Raw genomic sequence first — 17,409 nt, 5'->3', positions numbered from 1 at the left:
TCTTGCTCTACCTCAGTCTCTTTAAAAGAATCAGAAGGGACATGATTTGTTCATTATTTGTATTAACCCTCATCCCTCCTTTTGTCCCGTGTTTGTCTTATTTCAGACTAAACTCTTCAGGCAAGAATTAAAATGTTTTTACTCTCAAAAATGTCATGCAAATATATGGTGTGTTATAAATGTTTAACAACAATCTGTTGCTTTCTCTCCTAAATTCATACCAGCAGTTGACATATCGATATCCACAGCTACATATAGGACCCTACCAAATTTACGGTTCACTTTGGTCAATTTCACGGCCACTGGGTCTTAACATTGGTTAATTTTACAATTTCAGATGTTTACATCTGAAATTTCACAGTGTTGTAACCGTGGGGGTCCTGATCCAAGAGGGGATAGTGTGTGTGGTGTGTGTGTGTGTGTGTCCCAAAGCTGCTGTTAGGCTGGTTGCAGGATTGCCATGCTCACTTCTGGCTCTGAAAGCAGCACAGCTCTGAAGGCAGCAGCTGCCGAGTTTCCTGCAGCTGGAGAAGGCTCCCAGAGGTGGAGGTAGGTCTGATCTCCCCAGTGCTGCTGGGAGCATCCCAGCCCGGGGATCCTACCTGCTAGTCAGTGCCAGTGGTGGATTAGTATATGGGCCCATGCCCAGGGCCCCTGGATAATTTGAAAAATGGGTGACCCAGCCCTGGCAGGAGCTGTGAGGGCTGAAGTCCCAAGCTCGGGCACCCTGAGCCTGGGCAGAAGCTGAAGGGGGGGACAGAAGCCCCGAACCTGGGTGGCCCAGAGTCTGGGTAGGAGCTATGGGGGGACAGCAGCCCAGAGCCCCAGCTGGAGCCATGGGCGGGGTGAAGCTTGGAGCTTGGGCAGGAGCTGCGGGGGGTGAAAGACCCAAGTCCTGGCTGGAGCCGTGGGGTGTGGCAGCCCCCAGCCCAGGTTCCCTGAGCCGCTGGCAGGAGCTGCAGGGGGTGAAATCCTCAAGTCCTGGCTGGACCCCAGGTAGGAGCCATGGGGTGGGGGGCAGCTCCAAGCTGGGCAGGAGCTGTGGGGACTGGAGGTGTGGGAGGTGGCAGCCAGTGTTCCCTCTAATTTTTCCCATGCTCCCCCACTGCAGTCCTGAGCACCTGCGTGGCACTTAATAGGCTGCTGCACGGCCATGCAGCTTAGAGGGAACTTAAGTGGCACGCTCCCAGCCCCAGCAGGAGCCGTGGGGTTGGGGCAGCACCCAGTCCAAGTCCCTGAGCCCTGGCAGGAGCTGCAACTACTACACCCCCGGCAGGAGCTGAGGGAGTTAGCGGGAGCAGCAGCCTGGAGCCTGAGCTCCCAGAGCCGAGGTGGGGGTGGCAGTGGCAGTGGGCAGAAGCTCCAGCGCTAGGGTGCCCTAGCCTGGGCAGGAGCCTCAGTGGGAGTAGGGCACCCCGAGGCCCGGCAAGAGCTGCCAGGGGCAGCAGCCCAGAGCTCAGCAGAAGTGAGGGTGTACCACTCATTTCTGCACTGCCTGTGGAGGGTGGGTCAGATCTCCTGCCATAACAGCCATGCAGGGGAAGGACAAGTCCTGTCCCTCCCCAGCCCACCTGATTTTGGAGAGACCAGATTTCATGGAGAAGGGCTTATTTCACGGTCTGTGACGTGTTTTTCACGGCCATGAAATTGGTAGGGCCCTAACTGTATACTACTGTAATTTGAGGGGAAACGTAAATACATTTAAATTAACTCTGGCGTTTGGGATAAGGGTGTGTGTATGTGTGTTTTCTCAAGCATAAAGATTTGTTTATGCAAACTAGTCCCAACATTACTAAATTGTGAGCTTCTAGTAATGATAAATCTGCAGTGCAGGTCTATAGGACTGCATTGCTGCTTGAACTGTAAAATGCTAATTGTATCTGTAGGCACTACTTTGTATTGATTGCTATTGGCTCCTCTCACTTGGTCTTGATCTTGAGCACGTCAGTAAACATTTGTGAAAGGTGGTAGTAAGAGTATGTTAAAAGCTAAGGAGAAGGAATGAAGTTGCTTAAAATAAGTATAAGTTTCTTCAACAGGAGTTTTCTCCTTGAAAATATGATAAAGGGCTTTCCATATTCTGAATTTTATAATGCATTAATCTATCTGGAGAAATTTCATAGGAGTGTGAATTAGATCAATATGGATTTTTTTTTCACTAGAATACACAACGCTTTTATCCTGAGCATTTCTCCTTTGTAATTCAGACTTGCATTTTGTGAGCTTGCGCAGTGCAGAAGTCATTTTTATTCTAAATGTTTCTATTTTTGTGATTCTATCTCCTGTAGAAGGTGTCTTGTTCTCAGATGCAATCTTTGCAGTTTATCGATTTTTACTATTTTAATAACGTTTAGATCGGCAGCTTGGTTTTCCCTTTTTCTCTGCACAACTATTTCTGTGCAGGGCAGTGAAGTACACGTTGTATTTTAAAAGACATACTTCAGGTTGTGTAATGTTTTAGTTAGAGCGGAGTCTGGGTGTTGAACTCCAAGCTAGATAACCCCCTCTTCTCCAGTCATTTCAAAAATATAACAAAGAGCCTTCTGGGTTTTTCAATAAAGTAAAATTTATATTCGTTTTTAGCTTGCCTTCTAAGATTGTGTGTTAGGCAGAATGGATTGTATTAATTTGCAGTGCTTATTTCTATGCCCTATTTCCATCTGTAACACGATGATACTTGAAGAGAAATAAACAAATGTTTTCACTTAATATATGAAATGTTTTGGAGAACTTAAGAGTAAACACTGCTGTAAGAAGAGTGTTTAGACAGCTGAGTCATGATTGCAAAGTGTGTCAGCTGGGCTTGTGCAAATTCGTAATATCTGCAATTTAGAGAACCACTCACCAAGTAATGTAACCATAGTTCTCTGAAAGGGATCATTTGTTTTGAAACAAACTATCATAAGATGTGCGGTAATATGCTGGTTCTGTGTGATTTGTTGCTGTCTAAAAACTAAGGGTGTATCTAGTTGGAGCCTGCTTCTAGAGGCCTGTCTACTCTATTGTACGAAATTGACTGGTGGGTGAAAAAGGTTCCCAACAGAGGTCCCCATGAACTGGTAAAACTGCTAGAGTAGAAAGGACAAAAGTTTCTCAATCAGCATTACCATTATATTGTTGGAAACTCTTTCCACTGGGGTTTGTATAATGGCTATTACGATGGAGACCTCATCCTGATTGAGGACTCTGGGTGCTACCTCAACATGCATATTAAAGAGTAATAGTATAGCAACTTTCAACACTGATTCGGGGGACTGTTGCTGACATCCCTTGTCAGATGCAGGTCAGCTGCCTAGTGTAGGTGCATCCTTGGAGGAGGGAAGTGTCTCACGTTGCACTGCAGTGCCCCTTTTGGTTGGCTCAGGTGTGTCATTGACAAGTTCTGAAGGGAGCTCTGTCCATCTTTCCTTTGCTGGAGTGATAGTCTTGCAAATTGGCGGACTGAAGTAAGGATGTGAAATTCTTTGGCTTGGAGGATGCCTAGTTGAAGGAGGAGGAAAGTAATGAAAAATTGAATTGCTTTTGTACTGCAGCACTTGCTGCTTTATTTTCAATAGTAATTTTTTTCCCTTACTTGATAGGATGTTTCGCCTTCGAGTTCTTGCTGCCGTGGCAGGCTTAGAGGCTGTTTCCCGATGTTACCATGGAATGGCACATCCCACCAGAAGCAGGCAAAGACTTATGATGGCAGCTTTCATAGGAACAACTGCAGCAACAGCAAGTGCTGGACTCCTATGGAAGAGGTAAGTGCTCTCAGGAGTCATTCTTGAACAGAACTTCAGCTTTCTGCTGCTTTGGTCCTGCTTTGGTCCCCTGAAGAAATTAATGTGGAGTGAATTTCACCTTTATCGTAGGAGCAACAGAAGACTATGCAAGGCAGCATCACTGCCTTGAGCTCCATTGTGTGAAGAGCAGCAGCTATTGAATGGACATGCATCTGTATCCTATGTCCTACATGCAATAGAATTAGACTCCAAGGGTGTTTGGGAGATGAGCAAGAGTTTGACTAGATTCTGTGGTTACATGGATCTACTGGACACAACCCTTCGAGGTTTCTAAGCCTTGTCACCCTTATTCTAGCTACAAAAGGGCTCTGGAGCTGTCATGCCTTGCCCACTGACTGGGAAGCAGATCATGTATTCTGGCACAAAGTCTAACTAATATATCGTGCTTTCACCTCTTAGGAAGCCTAGTAGGATATAAGTGTCATAAAATATGAACTTTAAGCATAAATAAAAAGCCCACTTGCTGCTTAATGCTGAGAGATTTCTGTACCCTCTTGCACCATGTTAGATTTTATTTGAGGAGTATTAGCTGAAAATGTATAGTGCAAACTGCAGCTGTAGCATCAAATACTCCTCTCTGTTCATGCTTCAGATGAGGCACTAAGGTTACTTTGTGACCAGTGTAAAACACCTTGAAATTACATTTTCACAATAGTGAACAGTGTATAGAAATACTCAGGGTGGCAGTAAGTGAGCCTCAATTGACTCTGGTTATGTTCCATGCTCTAAACAAAGCAAGCAGTAAATGTTCTTTAGCTTCTAGTTGAATTAAATGTGAAAGCTGTCGGGAGACACTGTTATCACTGTATGCTCAGGCTCACTACTGTGCAGATACCATGATTAGTCCAAAGGTGATAGCATCATTGAGAGCATATCTTATTTTCAGTTCTAATATTTAGGTATTATTTTATGGTCTTATTTTCCAACACAGTAGGTACACTTGCCTCTTATTAGGAATTATGGCAAGCTGTGAGAAGTAGTAATGTAATGTCTCGTAATTGTTGTGTACTGTTTTCTGTTTTGGGCAAGGGAGCCTACTTCACATAAACAGAAAAAGTTGTTCACTGTTTTTGCCGTTCCTATAATTGGCAAGACTTAAGCTCCTTGCTAAAAGGTGTCATCAAAAACCAGGGGGAAAGCACCATGATCCAGCACAGTCTCTTCTGATGTTACCTGTTAAAATTAATCTGGTTTATATAGTGCCTTTCAATTTGAAGGACCCCAGAGCACTTTACAGACGTTATAAAATCATGCAGCCAGCAGTGAGGTGGAATGCTGCAGCCATTCTGTGCCAATAACAAAGATGACTGTACTGTTATATATCTCCTTTTTGGGTGAGGAAGTGAATAATCTCTCCATTTAAAACTACACTGAGAATATTTTAAGTGCACATAACATAATTACCTAAATTAGGTTTTTGGCTAGGACACTGTAAGTTCATAGCTCTTTTGTGGAAAATGTCATAAAAATAACCAAGCTGTCAGGTATTAAATTTTATATCTCATCTGAAGGATGGCACTTCCAGCAGCACACAGAGAGCTGACAAAATCGCAAATATAAGTGGTGTGGCAGAATACAGGCACAGGCAACAGTGCAGTCTGGGGCCCAGGATTCTCTGAGTTCTAATAATCCCAGATATGCTGCTAATTTTTTAAAATTTTTCTTCCTCTATTTCTTAGCTAGCACAGATAGGTTAATGTTTGTAAAGCCCTTTCACTGTAAAGTGTTAGGTAAGAATCAAATATTTTGTACAGGTGTTCTTTGATGCACTGTATAATTAGAGATGTGCTCATGGCATTCATATAGGGTAGACTTGTAACTCAATGAGGGGAGAAAATTTGTACTATTTAACCTTTGAGGATAGGTTAGGAACCAAGGGGCTTAACTTGCAGCAAGGGAGATTTAGGTTGGACATTAGGAAAAACTTCCTAACTGTCAGGGTGGTTAAGCACTGGAATAAATTGCCTGGGGAGGTTGTGGAATCTCAGTCATTGGAGATTTTTAAGAGCAGGTTAGATAATCACCTGTCAAGGATAATCACCTGTCTAGATCAGGGATCGGCAACCTTTGGCACGCAACCTGCCAGGGTAAGCCCCCTGGCGGGCCAGGCCGATTTGTTTACCTGCCGTGTCCGCAGGTTCGGCCGATTGCAGCTCCCACTGGCTGCAGTTCGCCACTCCACGCCAATGGGGGCTTCAGGAAGCAGTGGCCAGCACATCCCTTGGCCCGCTCCGTTTCCCGCAGCCCCCATTGGTCTGCAGCAGTAAACCGCAGACAGTGGGAGCCACGATGGGCCGAACCTGCGGACGCGGCAGGTAAACAAACCGGCCCGGCCCGCCAGGGGACTTACCCTGGCGGGCCGCGTGCCAAAGGTTGCCAGTCCCTGGTCTAGATAATACTTATTCCTGCCTTGAGTATAGGGTACTGGACTAGGAGACCTCTTGAGGTCCCTTCCAGTCCGACGATTCTATGTTATTATTTACTTGGCTGTTTAACCCAAGAAATCACATTACCATTACAATGACAAGTTGTTTTGGTGTAGAAAATAGTTTATACTGATGCTACAAAATATTAAATAGACTGTTTCAAATAAAAACATTTTAACTTTGTGTTTAAAAATAAATGAAAGAAAAGAAACCCTGCAATGTAGTAAAGTTCTTTTTCAGTTCTATAGTGCTAATCTTATTGGTCATTTTCACTTGAACCACTTCACAGTTAAGGTTCTTGCTGGTGGCTTGGCAAGTTCAAGAAATGAGTTCAGTTGAATATATTTGAACATGAATAGATTTAATGAGATGCTGTGTTGTGCATACCACTGCATATCATACAATAACTATAATTGAACTACTTATAAATTATTATATAAATAAGATGTTTAGCTGAAGGAACCAATGATATTGCAGATGGAGGTGGTTTAGCAGCAATGTGGTCGACATCTTGAGAAAGATGTGGACACAATGTCCAGAGAACAACTCAAAGGATAAAAAGTTTAGATAACATGACCTATCAGAAAACTTTAAAAAACAAAAACAAAAACAAAAAAAACGAACTAGGCATGTTTAATCTTGAGACAAAAAGACCTGGGGGAGGGGTAAAGGGAGTGGGGAAGAAACTGATCTTCAAATATGTGAAGGTTTTTTAAAGAGAGTGATGATAAATTGTTCCTCACATCCACTGATGGTGGGACAAGAAGTAATTGGCTTAATGTACAGCAAGGGAGATTTAGATTAGTTATTAGGAAAAACTTTCTGACTATATGGATAGTTAAGTACTGGAATAGGTAACCAAGGGAGGTTGTGGAGTCCCCATCTTTGGAGGTTTTTAAGAACAGGTTAGAACAGTGGTGGGCAACCTGTGGTCTGCACGTGACCCATCAGGGTAATGCACTGGCAGGCCGTGAGACAGTTTGTTTACATTGACAGTCCGCAGACACTGCTTCCCGTAGCTCCTAGTACCGAAGTTGACTGTTCCCAGCCAATGGGAGCTGCGGGAAGCGGCACTGGTCGCAGGGATGTGCTGGCTGCCACTTCCCGCAGCTCCCGTTGGCCGGGAAAGGCAAACTGCAGCCACTGGGAGCTGCAGGTGGCTGTGCATGGATTACCACAGGGTAATCAGTGGATTACCCTGATTACCCTGTGGCCTGCGGGCCACAGATTGCCACCACTGGGTTAGACAAACACCTGTCAGAGATGGTCCTGTTCACAGGCAGGACCATCGATGAGATTGCCTTTTGAGGGCCCTTCCAGCCTTAAATTTCTATAATTGTATATATAATGCATGCAGTGGGACTATTTTACAGTGGAAATTTTTCCCATAGAAGAATTTCACTCAAAGCAACATTTCACGGTAGCAATTGCAGTTTGTACATTACAGTGCATTGAAACAATTTAGGACTTGCATTCTGTTATATCCAAAATTACCTTTTCACAAATGGTATACATATAAATACATAAGCAATTAATGAAGCAAATCAAAATTATGTAAGATTTAAGGGAACACTCTCCAAGCTGGGAACAGTAGTTGTTTTTAAAGTGCTTCTTTGCGTAAACCGTTCTGTTAAGACAGTTAACCTTTTGTAGAGATGATCTAATACAATGCTTGTTTTCCTTCAATTAGTTAAGCAAATATACTTTCATTGTTATATGAAACCTTGCTGTGCTGCGAAGCTGAAGACTTCTGAGGGGTTCTGGATCTCTTTCTTTTATCATAACAAAGAAGCATGCTGCCTTTGATGGTATGTGACACTAATAAAGGGTGTCCGCAAAAAGAAAAGGAGTACTTGTTGCACCTTAGAGACTAAGCAATTTATGTAAGGGTGTGTGGTTTCTAATATTCTGATTAACCTTGAATGATCTATGCATGAGGCCGTGACACTTCATCGTGAACTAAATGAGATGCCCCATTGTGATCCTTGTCAGCAAAATGTCAGCTGTAATCCCTTTCTTAAAAAAGGTGACTTTTTAAAAAAAAGAAAAAAAAATTACGGCACACAATATAGAATATGTAAATCGTAATATCCCGAAAGGCTTTTTAGAGTTCAGTCTGTTTCTTCCATAATCATAAAGATTTATTTAGTCTCCTAGAAAAATGAAAAGCTATTTAAAGGTGTATCAGTGCTTGGTGGTACTGCCATGTAGGAGTGTTCAGGTCTGGTAGTGACTGAAGGAAGATCTTATGCTTATCAGCCCTTTGGAAAGCTGGGGACTTCGGAGGTGGTGTTTTCAGTTATTGAGGAAGGACAACAGTGGAGAAAAGGAGGGAATCTGACCTGCAACGCTTTCTAGAATTTGAAAGTAGCTTTGTGACATTGCCTTTGCTGACTATGGGAATTATTCCATTTTTACATGAGGCATGTGTGGCATAGGAAATAGAGTTGTGCTCTAATTGGGATAAGGAAGTGAATGCAGTCATTTCAGGATCCCCCCCACCTGCACCCAGCTGCCTTCTTATGTTGAATTTCTGAATATGTAGGAAATACAAGCAAATCCTTTTGGAATGTTTTTTGCTCAGTAGGTAAGGGATTGCTCATACTTGGATGCCTGGACAACCCCTTCCCCCACCAAAAATATAAAGGACAAAATAACAGCTATACAGAGAGATAACTCAAGGTCAGGTATTTTAATGCATTGCCAAGTATGCTAAGGATTACATTTTTCTCCCCCTTCCCCCCCCCCCCCCCCCCCGAGGAACTGATAAAATTAACACAAACTAGATAGAGTTAATCAAAGACAAATAGCTGTTGATTGTATCTCTGAATCCTGTGTGGGTTTTTCCAATAGTAATCCTACTGGCTCTTTAGGAAAAACACAGTTCTTAAATATATCATAAAGGCAGAGTAGCCTCACATTTGTTAAAAATAATTGCCTTCAACTACTAATTATTAATCTAATGTGTTTATCTCTGTAGCTAAGCTGTAGCCACAATATTTTTCAAATGTCACTTTCCTAGTCTATTGGCTAACTTGTTAGATGAATCACAGATGGCAATGGGAAGAAAGAAATACTTAATAAGGCTACATCATAAAAATAGAATGAGAGAGTTGTCAAAAGCTGGACTAGTATCTATGCTGCCTACTAATTTTTACAGTGAAGATTTGGCAGATATATTATTTTTCTGTATATGGCATAAAGTGATGATTACTTCATTAATATTGATGTTTCATTAGGCATCTTAGTACAGAGGAAGCCCTGGAATTCAGGGCTTGAAAAAATCATTCACTCTACTACTGATGAATGGAAAACTATCTTGGTGAATAGGGTGGGACTCTTATCTCCCCCCCCCCCCCAATTTAAACTTGACTTTAAAAACACAACAAAAATTTCTAGTCCTTATGATTAAAAACAACTTTAATGTAGGCTGCTGGCTGTCTGCGCCAGCCCAGGAAGAACTAGGGCCTTATCCAAAATCTGTGTAGGCCCTTCTTTCAAGGCACAGTTTGAAGAATAAAAATAAGACTCCCTAAGGAAGGCCAAAACAAAGCTATTCCCCTGACCAAAGCAGGCTGCAGGGACCCAAAGGCCTTTCCTCTTACATCACTCCCCGCTGCTCCAGGGCCAGGCAGCCCCTTCCTTTCTCTTCAATGGAGCCCTTTCAGCCTGTCATGGTATCTGGAGTGGCTCACAACCATGAATGCCGACTCCAGGGTAGACTGTCAAGAAGCAGGGCAGAGCTCTCCAAGTGGTTGTATGTTCTGTCATTAGATTTCACCAATCCAGTAACAAGTGTGAACTCCTAAAGCACTGTATCAGTCTTACCAGAGAGTCATAGGCAGTCCAAGTCTATCTTGCCACCCAGGCAAGCTGGACTTAGTGATAAATGGTCACTATACACCAAAAATCACAACAGTATTCAGATTACTCCCAGTCCCAAAGGACCAGCCACTTACCCCAGTCAGTTTGAACCTTAGTTCTCACTCCAAGGATAATACTTGTAGCCAATCCTATAGTAAACTGTAAATTTATTAAGAAAATAAATGAGTTATTACAAGGTTAAATCAGGCAAGCGTATATACACAGATGTTAGTCCATATTCCAAAAGGTGACAGAATTGTAGAAATCTGTCAACTCTGAATGCCTTTTAGGGCTAACCTGGGTTAACTCTGGTGACCTTTGCTTCCATTTTGTAGCTCCAGCTCTGTGAAAGTCCAGACAGCAAAAGAGATGAGAGAATTTCTTGTCAGCAATTTTAATTTCCTTCTTCCAAAATTAAATCTGTTGTGAGGATGGCCTCAATGATGGGCAGAAGATGACCCCTCCTGACTGGGTTCACGGTTTCAGAGCAAACATGTTTTACAGTTACGAAGCAAAAATTTAAATATTATATAACGTGACCAATTATAATTGAGATTAACGCATGCAGCAACTTGGAAGCATATCCTTAAGTCTAAACCCTAACTACATTGTTATAAGTCTAATACTCATCTTAACCGTACTAACACACAGGCCTATACATATGTGGTTTCATCACTGCTGACAGGGCCTGTAGCAGATACACAACAGAAAGATACAGTAAAGGGTGCTTAGGACTCAATAAGCCTCTGGGATAATGGGTGAATTGCATCTTTAGAAAACCAGTTTTAGCTTAACTCCTCTGAAAGAAGCGGGGAAGGGAGGAGCAGTAAAAACTTACCAGGAGCAGAACAAAGGCAGCCAGGTGACCAAGAGGGGTCCACAGGAAGACAGTGAGGAAAGGAAGCGGAAGCAAGGGCCAGGAGAGGAGAAGGTCACACAATCTGGATAAGGGGCTCCATGAGGTGCAGAGACCAGCCAGCGTGCAACAGCCTGCAATAGAAGGGACACCCTGCCTGCCTCCCTGGACCCACATGGTTCCCCAAGGACTCAGAAAGGAAGTGTGAGAGAGACATCGTAGTTTCAGGTGTGTGTTTGGTATGATTATGACTAAGTATTGAAGAGCATAAAGGTGTTACTCTCTATGCAGAGAGTGTTTGTTAATGGCTTCACAACTATCGTGTGGCCTTGAGAGAGTTAAACTGTAACCAGGCGCTTAGCGGCTCCACACCTTTGGGGTGGAGTTCCAAGAGAGGGCATGCTTAAGTACTGGGGAGTCTGAAGGGTCAGCACTGCGCCCAGAGGGGCAATGTTGCTGGACAGTGTATTCCAACTCTCAGAAAGGTGGTGCCAGATAAAAGGTCTGTGCTGTAGGAATATGCCTAGCAACCCCAGGAATGAGACAGTGGCTCAACTCTGGTCAGGCTCCCAGGACTTGAAACACCCATGGTTCCAGAGCAACAGAGGCTTGGATTCTGCTCACAGCAGTGCTAGTGAGTGGCCAGGATCTCTGACAGTAGGTTTCTTAACCTTCCCCAGACAGTCTCCTTTGCTAATTTATCTCCTTAAGACAATGGAGAATTGAAGTTACTTAATTTTGATTTTTTTCATTACTTTTTATGTAATTAAATAGACCTGATATTGAATGAAATATAAATGTCTGGTTGGTTTTAGCTGCTTCCTGCTGTACTAGGTGGTTTCCCCCTTCCTGCTGTACTAGGCAGCCAGTGTTACAATAGGAAGTACCCCAAATTTCTGAACACACAGCTTGCCAGGAACATATGGCTATCACTTTTTAAATGACTACCTTTCAGTCTAATTTTCCATGTAATATGGTTATTTGGGGATAATACAGCTCTCAAAATAGAAATAAGAAATGTGTGTATGGTGCATTGATAAAAGGCTTTACATAAAATTTGGTATATTTTCTTTCTGATGGCTTAGGAAGCCCGTCCATACTGATGATAAAGGATTAAAAAAGATATGTTGTACCATTAAATCAGTGCACACTTTTAGGATAAAAATTGCTCAGCAGATAACGTTTTTAGGACTTACTAGATACCTGTAAAAATAGAAAAGAGTGATATTTGTTGGAGCTGAGAAGGGAAGAATAATAATTGCTACATATTGTTTGGCTCCATGCACCTGGGTAAATCAGTTCTGGAATAAAGTAATGAAATATTTATGTATGGTTCTAGTATGAGATATTCTCAGAAACACCACCCCCACTCTAATGATTTTTAGAAGTCATGAAAATCTGATTGGATCACAAATTTCTTTTGTGACGGTTGTTGCACTTAGAGGATATTACAAAACTGGAAGCCCACAAGAAGGTGGGAGCTATAGACTGATACTCTGGACTAGACTGGTGAATGCGGGGAGGGGTGGAATTAACTCTTTTTCATAAATAAGCATAGATGGCTATGAGGAGTGTTGGTCACAATCTTTTTATAAGCAGTGTACATGATATACCTGAAGTATTTAGTTCTAAATCTCTCATATCCACTACACTGACAGCAATAATATAACAAATTAGGGCTATCAAGCGATTAAAAAAACTAATTGCGCGATTAAACAATAATAGAATACCATTTATTTAAATATTTTGGATATTTTCTACATTTTCAAATTACAACACAGAATACAAAGTATACAGTGCTCACTTTATATTTATTTTTATTTAAATATTTGCACTGTAAAAACAAAAGAAATAGTATACTGGAGGTTTTTAAGATCAGGTTTGACAAAGCCCTGGCTGAGATGATTTAGTTGTGGATTGGTCCTGCTTTGAGCAGGGGGGTTGGACTAGATGACCTCCTGAGGTTCCTTCCAACCCTGATATTCTAGTCTATGATTTCAAGTCACATAATACAAGTACTGTAGTGCAATCTCTTTATAATGAAAGCTGAACTTACAAATGTAGAATTATGTTAAAAAAAAAAAACCAAAAAACAAAAAAATAACCTGCACTCAACAATAAAACAATGTAAAACTTTAGAACCTACAAGTCCACCGTCCTAATTCAGCCAATCGCTCAGACAAACAAGTTTGATTACAATTTGCAGAGGATATTGCTGCCCATGTCTTGTTTACAATGTCACCTGAAAGTGAGAACAGGCATTCGCATGGCACTGTTGTAGCTGGCATCACAAGATATTTACGTGCCAGATGCACTAAATATTCGTATTTCCCTTCATGCTTCAACCACCATTCCAGAAGACATGCATCCATGCTGATGATGGGTTCTGCTTGGTAACGATCCAAAGCAGAGCGGACTGACGTATGTTCATTTTCATCATCTGAGTCAGATGCCACCAGCAGAGGGTTGATTTTCTTTTTTGGTGGTTTGGGTTCTGTAGTTTCTGCATGGGAGTGTTGCTCTTTTAAGACATCTGAAAGCATTCTCCGCACCTCGTCCCTCTCAGATTTTGGAAGGTATTTCAGATTCTTAAACCTTGGGTCAAGTTCTGTAGCTATCCTTAGAAATCTCACATTGGTACCTTTTGCATTCTGTGAAAGTGTTCTTAAAATGAACACATGCTGGGTTATCATCTGAGACTGCTATAACATGAAATATATGGCAGAATGTGGGTAAAACAGAGCAGGAGACATAGAATTATTCCCCAAGGAGTTCAATCACAAACTTAATTAACGCATTATTTTTTTTAACCAGCGTCATCAGCATGGAAGCATGTCCTCTGGAATGGTAACCGAAGCATGAAGGGGTATACGAATGTTCAGCATATCTGGCATGTAAATATCTTGCAACACTGGCTACAAAAGTGCCATGTGAATGCCTGTTCTTGCTTTCAGGTGACATTGTAAATAAGAAGTGCGCAGCATTATTTCCCAGAAATGTAAACAAACTTGTTTATATTAGCGATTGGCTGAACAAGAAGTAGGACTGAGTGGACTTGTGGACTCTAAAGTTTTGCATTGTTTGGTTTTTGAGTGCAGTTATGTAACAATCTACATTTGTAAGTTACACTTTCATGATAAAGAGATTGTACTTCATTACTTGTATGAGGTAAATTGAAAAATGCTATTTCTTTTGTTTTTCTCATTTTTACAGTGCAAATATTTGCAATAAAAATAATATAAAGTGAGCAATGTACACTTTGTGTTCTGTGTTGTAATAGAAATCAATATATTTGAAAATGTAGAAAAACATCCAAAAATATTTAATGAATTTCAATTGGTATACTATTGTTTAACAGTGTGATTAATCGCGATTAATTTATTTACTCATGGTTAATTTTTTCGAGTTAATCACGTGAGTTAACTGCGATTAATCGACAGCCCTATCATAAATATCTTTAAAGGTGGGTTTACAAGCAGATCCTGTGCAGCCTGTCTGCTGCTGCTTATGACCCAGTCACTCCATCTTGTTCTTACTTTCCGTCCTGGCATTATTTTGTGCTGTCTTGGTTCTTACGTATTCATGTGTAAGGGTGTTTCAGTTTAATTGTTTGGCCTCTCTCTCGCTGTCTTAGTATCTTTTAGGTTTCAGTGCTTGATCCACTCCTCTTCCCCACCTGTGCTTTCTCTCTGCTTTCCTTAGGTAAGCTTATCTGTTCTCAAAGCTTCAGCTGTCATCTCTGTTCAGATGTCCTGCCAATCTACTTCTTCCCTTCTGCCTCTCCAATCTCCACTCTCTGGGCAATCTGACATTGCCTTCCTGATACCTTCCTGAAAGATTCTACACTGGAGAACATTATCTGTACTCACAAACACTTTCCTCTTCGCTCCCCCCCCTTGCTCCTTTTTAACACCATCTTCCCAATCATGCAGATTCATAATCTCCGGCCTTGTCTATGCTAGAAAAGTTTTGCTGGTATAGCTATCCTCGTAAACCCTCCCAGTGTAGAGGTACTTGAATAAATTTTTGCATGCACACATCTTGGTATGAGCTAGGGAATTCACTGTTTAAACTCTGGTTCTTAAATATCACTTTACATTTTACTTTTTTTTTGGCTATTATGTTTTTGAAACAATATGGGTGCCCTCTGGTGGCTAATCTAACACCTGTAGCTTCCTCTGATGTTAACTAGTGTGTAGGCTAGTCAGTGATTAGATTTTCTGGTATTTATGTGGTATTGAGCTGAAATACTACTGGAATTTTTTGTTCCTCCACCTAACTCCCCATTGACAAACATTTTCAGCCTTGAGTTTGAAAATGTATCACCCCAAAATACTTCGTATTTCTCAATAATATTTAAATAACCTCTTCTGGAAGGAAAATATAACATCATTTTATGCATAGTGGTCGTTAAGTACCTTTCCTCTTAATTTCCTGAATTAATAGTCAAGAAATAGAGTCATAGGACTGGAAGGGTCCTCGAGGGGTTATCTAGTACAGTCCCCCACCCTCATGGCAGGACTGAGTGTTATCTAGACCATTCCTGCCAGGTGTGTGTTGAGCCTGCTCTTAAAAAACTCCAATGATGGACATCCCACAATCTCGTTAGGCAATTTAGTCAAGTGCCTAACCACCCTAAAAGTTAGGAAGTTTTTCCTAAGGTCCAACCTAAAACCTCCCTTGATGCAATATAAGCCCAGTGCTGCTTGTCCTATCCTCAGAGGTTAAGAAGAACAATTCTTCTCCCTCCTCCTTGTAACAACCTTTTATGTACTTGAAAACGGTTATCATATCCCCTCTCTGTCTTCTATTTTCCAGACTAAACAAACCCAATTTTTTTCAGTCTTCCCTCATAGGTCACGTTTGCTAGACCTTTAATTATTTTTTGTTGCTCTTCTCTGGACTTTGTCCACATCTTTCCTGAAATGTGGTGCCCAGAACTGGACACAGTACTCCAGTTGAGGCCTTATCAGCGTGGAGTAGAGTGGAAGAATTACTTCTCGTGTCTTGCTTACAACACTCCTGCTAATACATCCCAGAATTGTTGACTTTTTTAAAAACAGTATTACACTCTTAACTCCTATTTAGCTTGTGATCCACTATGACCCCCAGATCTCTTTCTGTAGTACTCCTTCCTTGGCAGACATTTCCCATGTTGTACGTGTACAACTGATTTGTTTCTTCCTAAGTGGAGTACTTTGCATTTGTCCTTATTGAATTTCATCCTATTTACTTCAGACCATTTCTCCAGTTTGTCCAGATCATTTTGAATTTTAATCCTATCCTCCACAGCACTTGCAACCCCTCCCAGCTTGGTATCATCCACAGACTTTATAAGTGTGTTTTCTCTATGCCATTATCTAAATCATCGATGAAGATATTGAACAGAACCAGATCCAGAACTGATCCCTGTGGGACCCCACTTGATATGCCCTTCCAGAATGACTGTGAACCACTGATAACTACTCTCTGGGAACGGTTTTCGAACCAGTTTTGCACCCACCTTATAGTAGCTCCATCTAGGTTACATTTCCCTAGTTTGTTTATGAGAAGGTCATGCTAGACAGTATCAAAAGTCAAGCTTTGCTAAAGTCAAGCTAACTGTGCTAATTTTAACTTGAATCTTTGAAATGTTAACTAACTTTCTGTTGTGTGTTTTTAATTTTTGTACTAGTATCACAACTTTATATGACTTAATTGGATTTGGGTTTTTTTAGCGTTATTTGATAGACAGTCTCTGCTAGGTTGGGTTCTACTTAAGATATCCATGGTCATCTGGGTTCCTTGAGTGATTTGTAGGTCTCATCTGTTACCACCTTGCTAACCTACTCTCAACCCCCTTCCTGTTTCTGGTGATAGGCCTGATGTGGGAGGTAATTTAAGAGCCCTGCCAGACATGTAAGTAGTCCTATTGGCTTCTTGCTACATTGCAGGATTGAGTCCATAGTCTGCACAGTAACAAGTAGCTGATGCTACAATGACTTTATGTAATATTATAATCATGCAACGTACCTATTTCTTGACATTGTGGGATTAGTGTCATTATTGAATAATCTAGAAAACATCTACGATGCATGATGAATAGCTGTTCAGAGTTAATGTCCCACCTCTGACAGATACTTCAAGTCTCTCTTTTTAAAAATAAGTTAACGTATGTGTAGCTTGTCAAGACAATAAAATCTGAGGCTACACTACAGACTTTTGCCGGGATGGCTAAGTCAGTCAGGGGTGTGATTTGTGATAGATATAGCTTTTCTAGCAAAAGCTCTGTGCGGGACAGTTATACTGAGAATACTGTAGCTTTTCATTTGGGTGGCTGGAATAAGCTATATCCGCAAAAACACAGTTTTTGCTTTTGATGCTAGGAGTGATTTGCTGGTATAGTACACCAGCGTAGCTATACTGGTAAAGCCTTCCAAGTATAGAGCTGGCCTTAGTGAAAAGTATCACTTTCAATTCAGTAACTTGCACACAAAGT

At 41.5% G+C, this 17,409-nt stretch overlaps 1 protein-coding gene across 6 annotated transcripts in view; it reads left to right on the top strand.

The window, feature by feature from the left end:
* Nucleotides 1-17,409, top strand: part of MICU1 (mitochondrial calcium uptake 1) — a 214,043-nt gene that overhangs the window by 31,301 nt on the left and 165,333 nt on the right. For all 6 annotated transcript variants that reach the window (XM_074958976.1, XM_074958975.1, XM_074958974.1 and 3 more), the window contains exon 2: nucleotides 3,582-3,743. In XM_074958976.1, the coding sequence (XP_074815077.1) occupies nucleotides 3,583-3,743 (161 nt within the window). In that variant the 5' untranslated portion in view covers nucleotide 3,582. The remainder of the gene's footprint in view (nucleotides 1-3,581; nucleotides 3,744-17,409) is intronic.

Source organism: Natator depressus, chromosome 7, assembly GCF_965152275.1.
Source record: "Natator depressus isolate rNatDep1 chromosome 7, rNatDep2.hap1, whole genome shotgun sequence".
In the NCBI taxonomy this organism is placed as follows: domain Eukaryota; kingdom Metazoa; phylum Chordata; order Testudines; family Cheloniidae; genus Natator; species Natator depressus.
The sequence above is the reverse complement of the archived record's forward strand: the minus strand, read 5'-3'. Positions and strand labels throughout refer to the sequence as shown.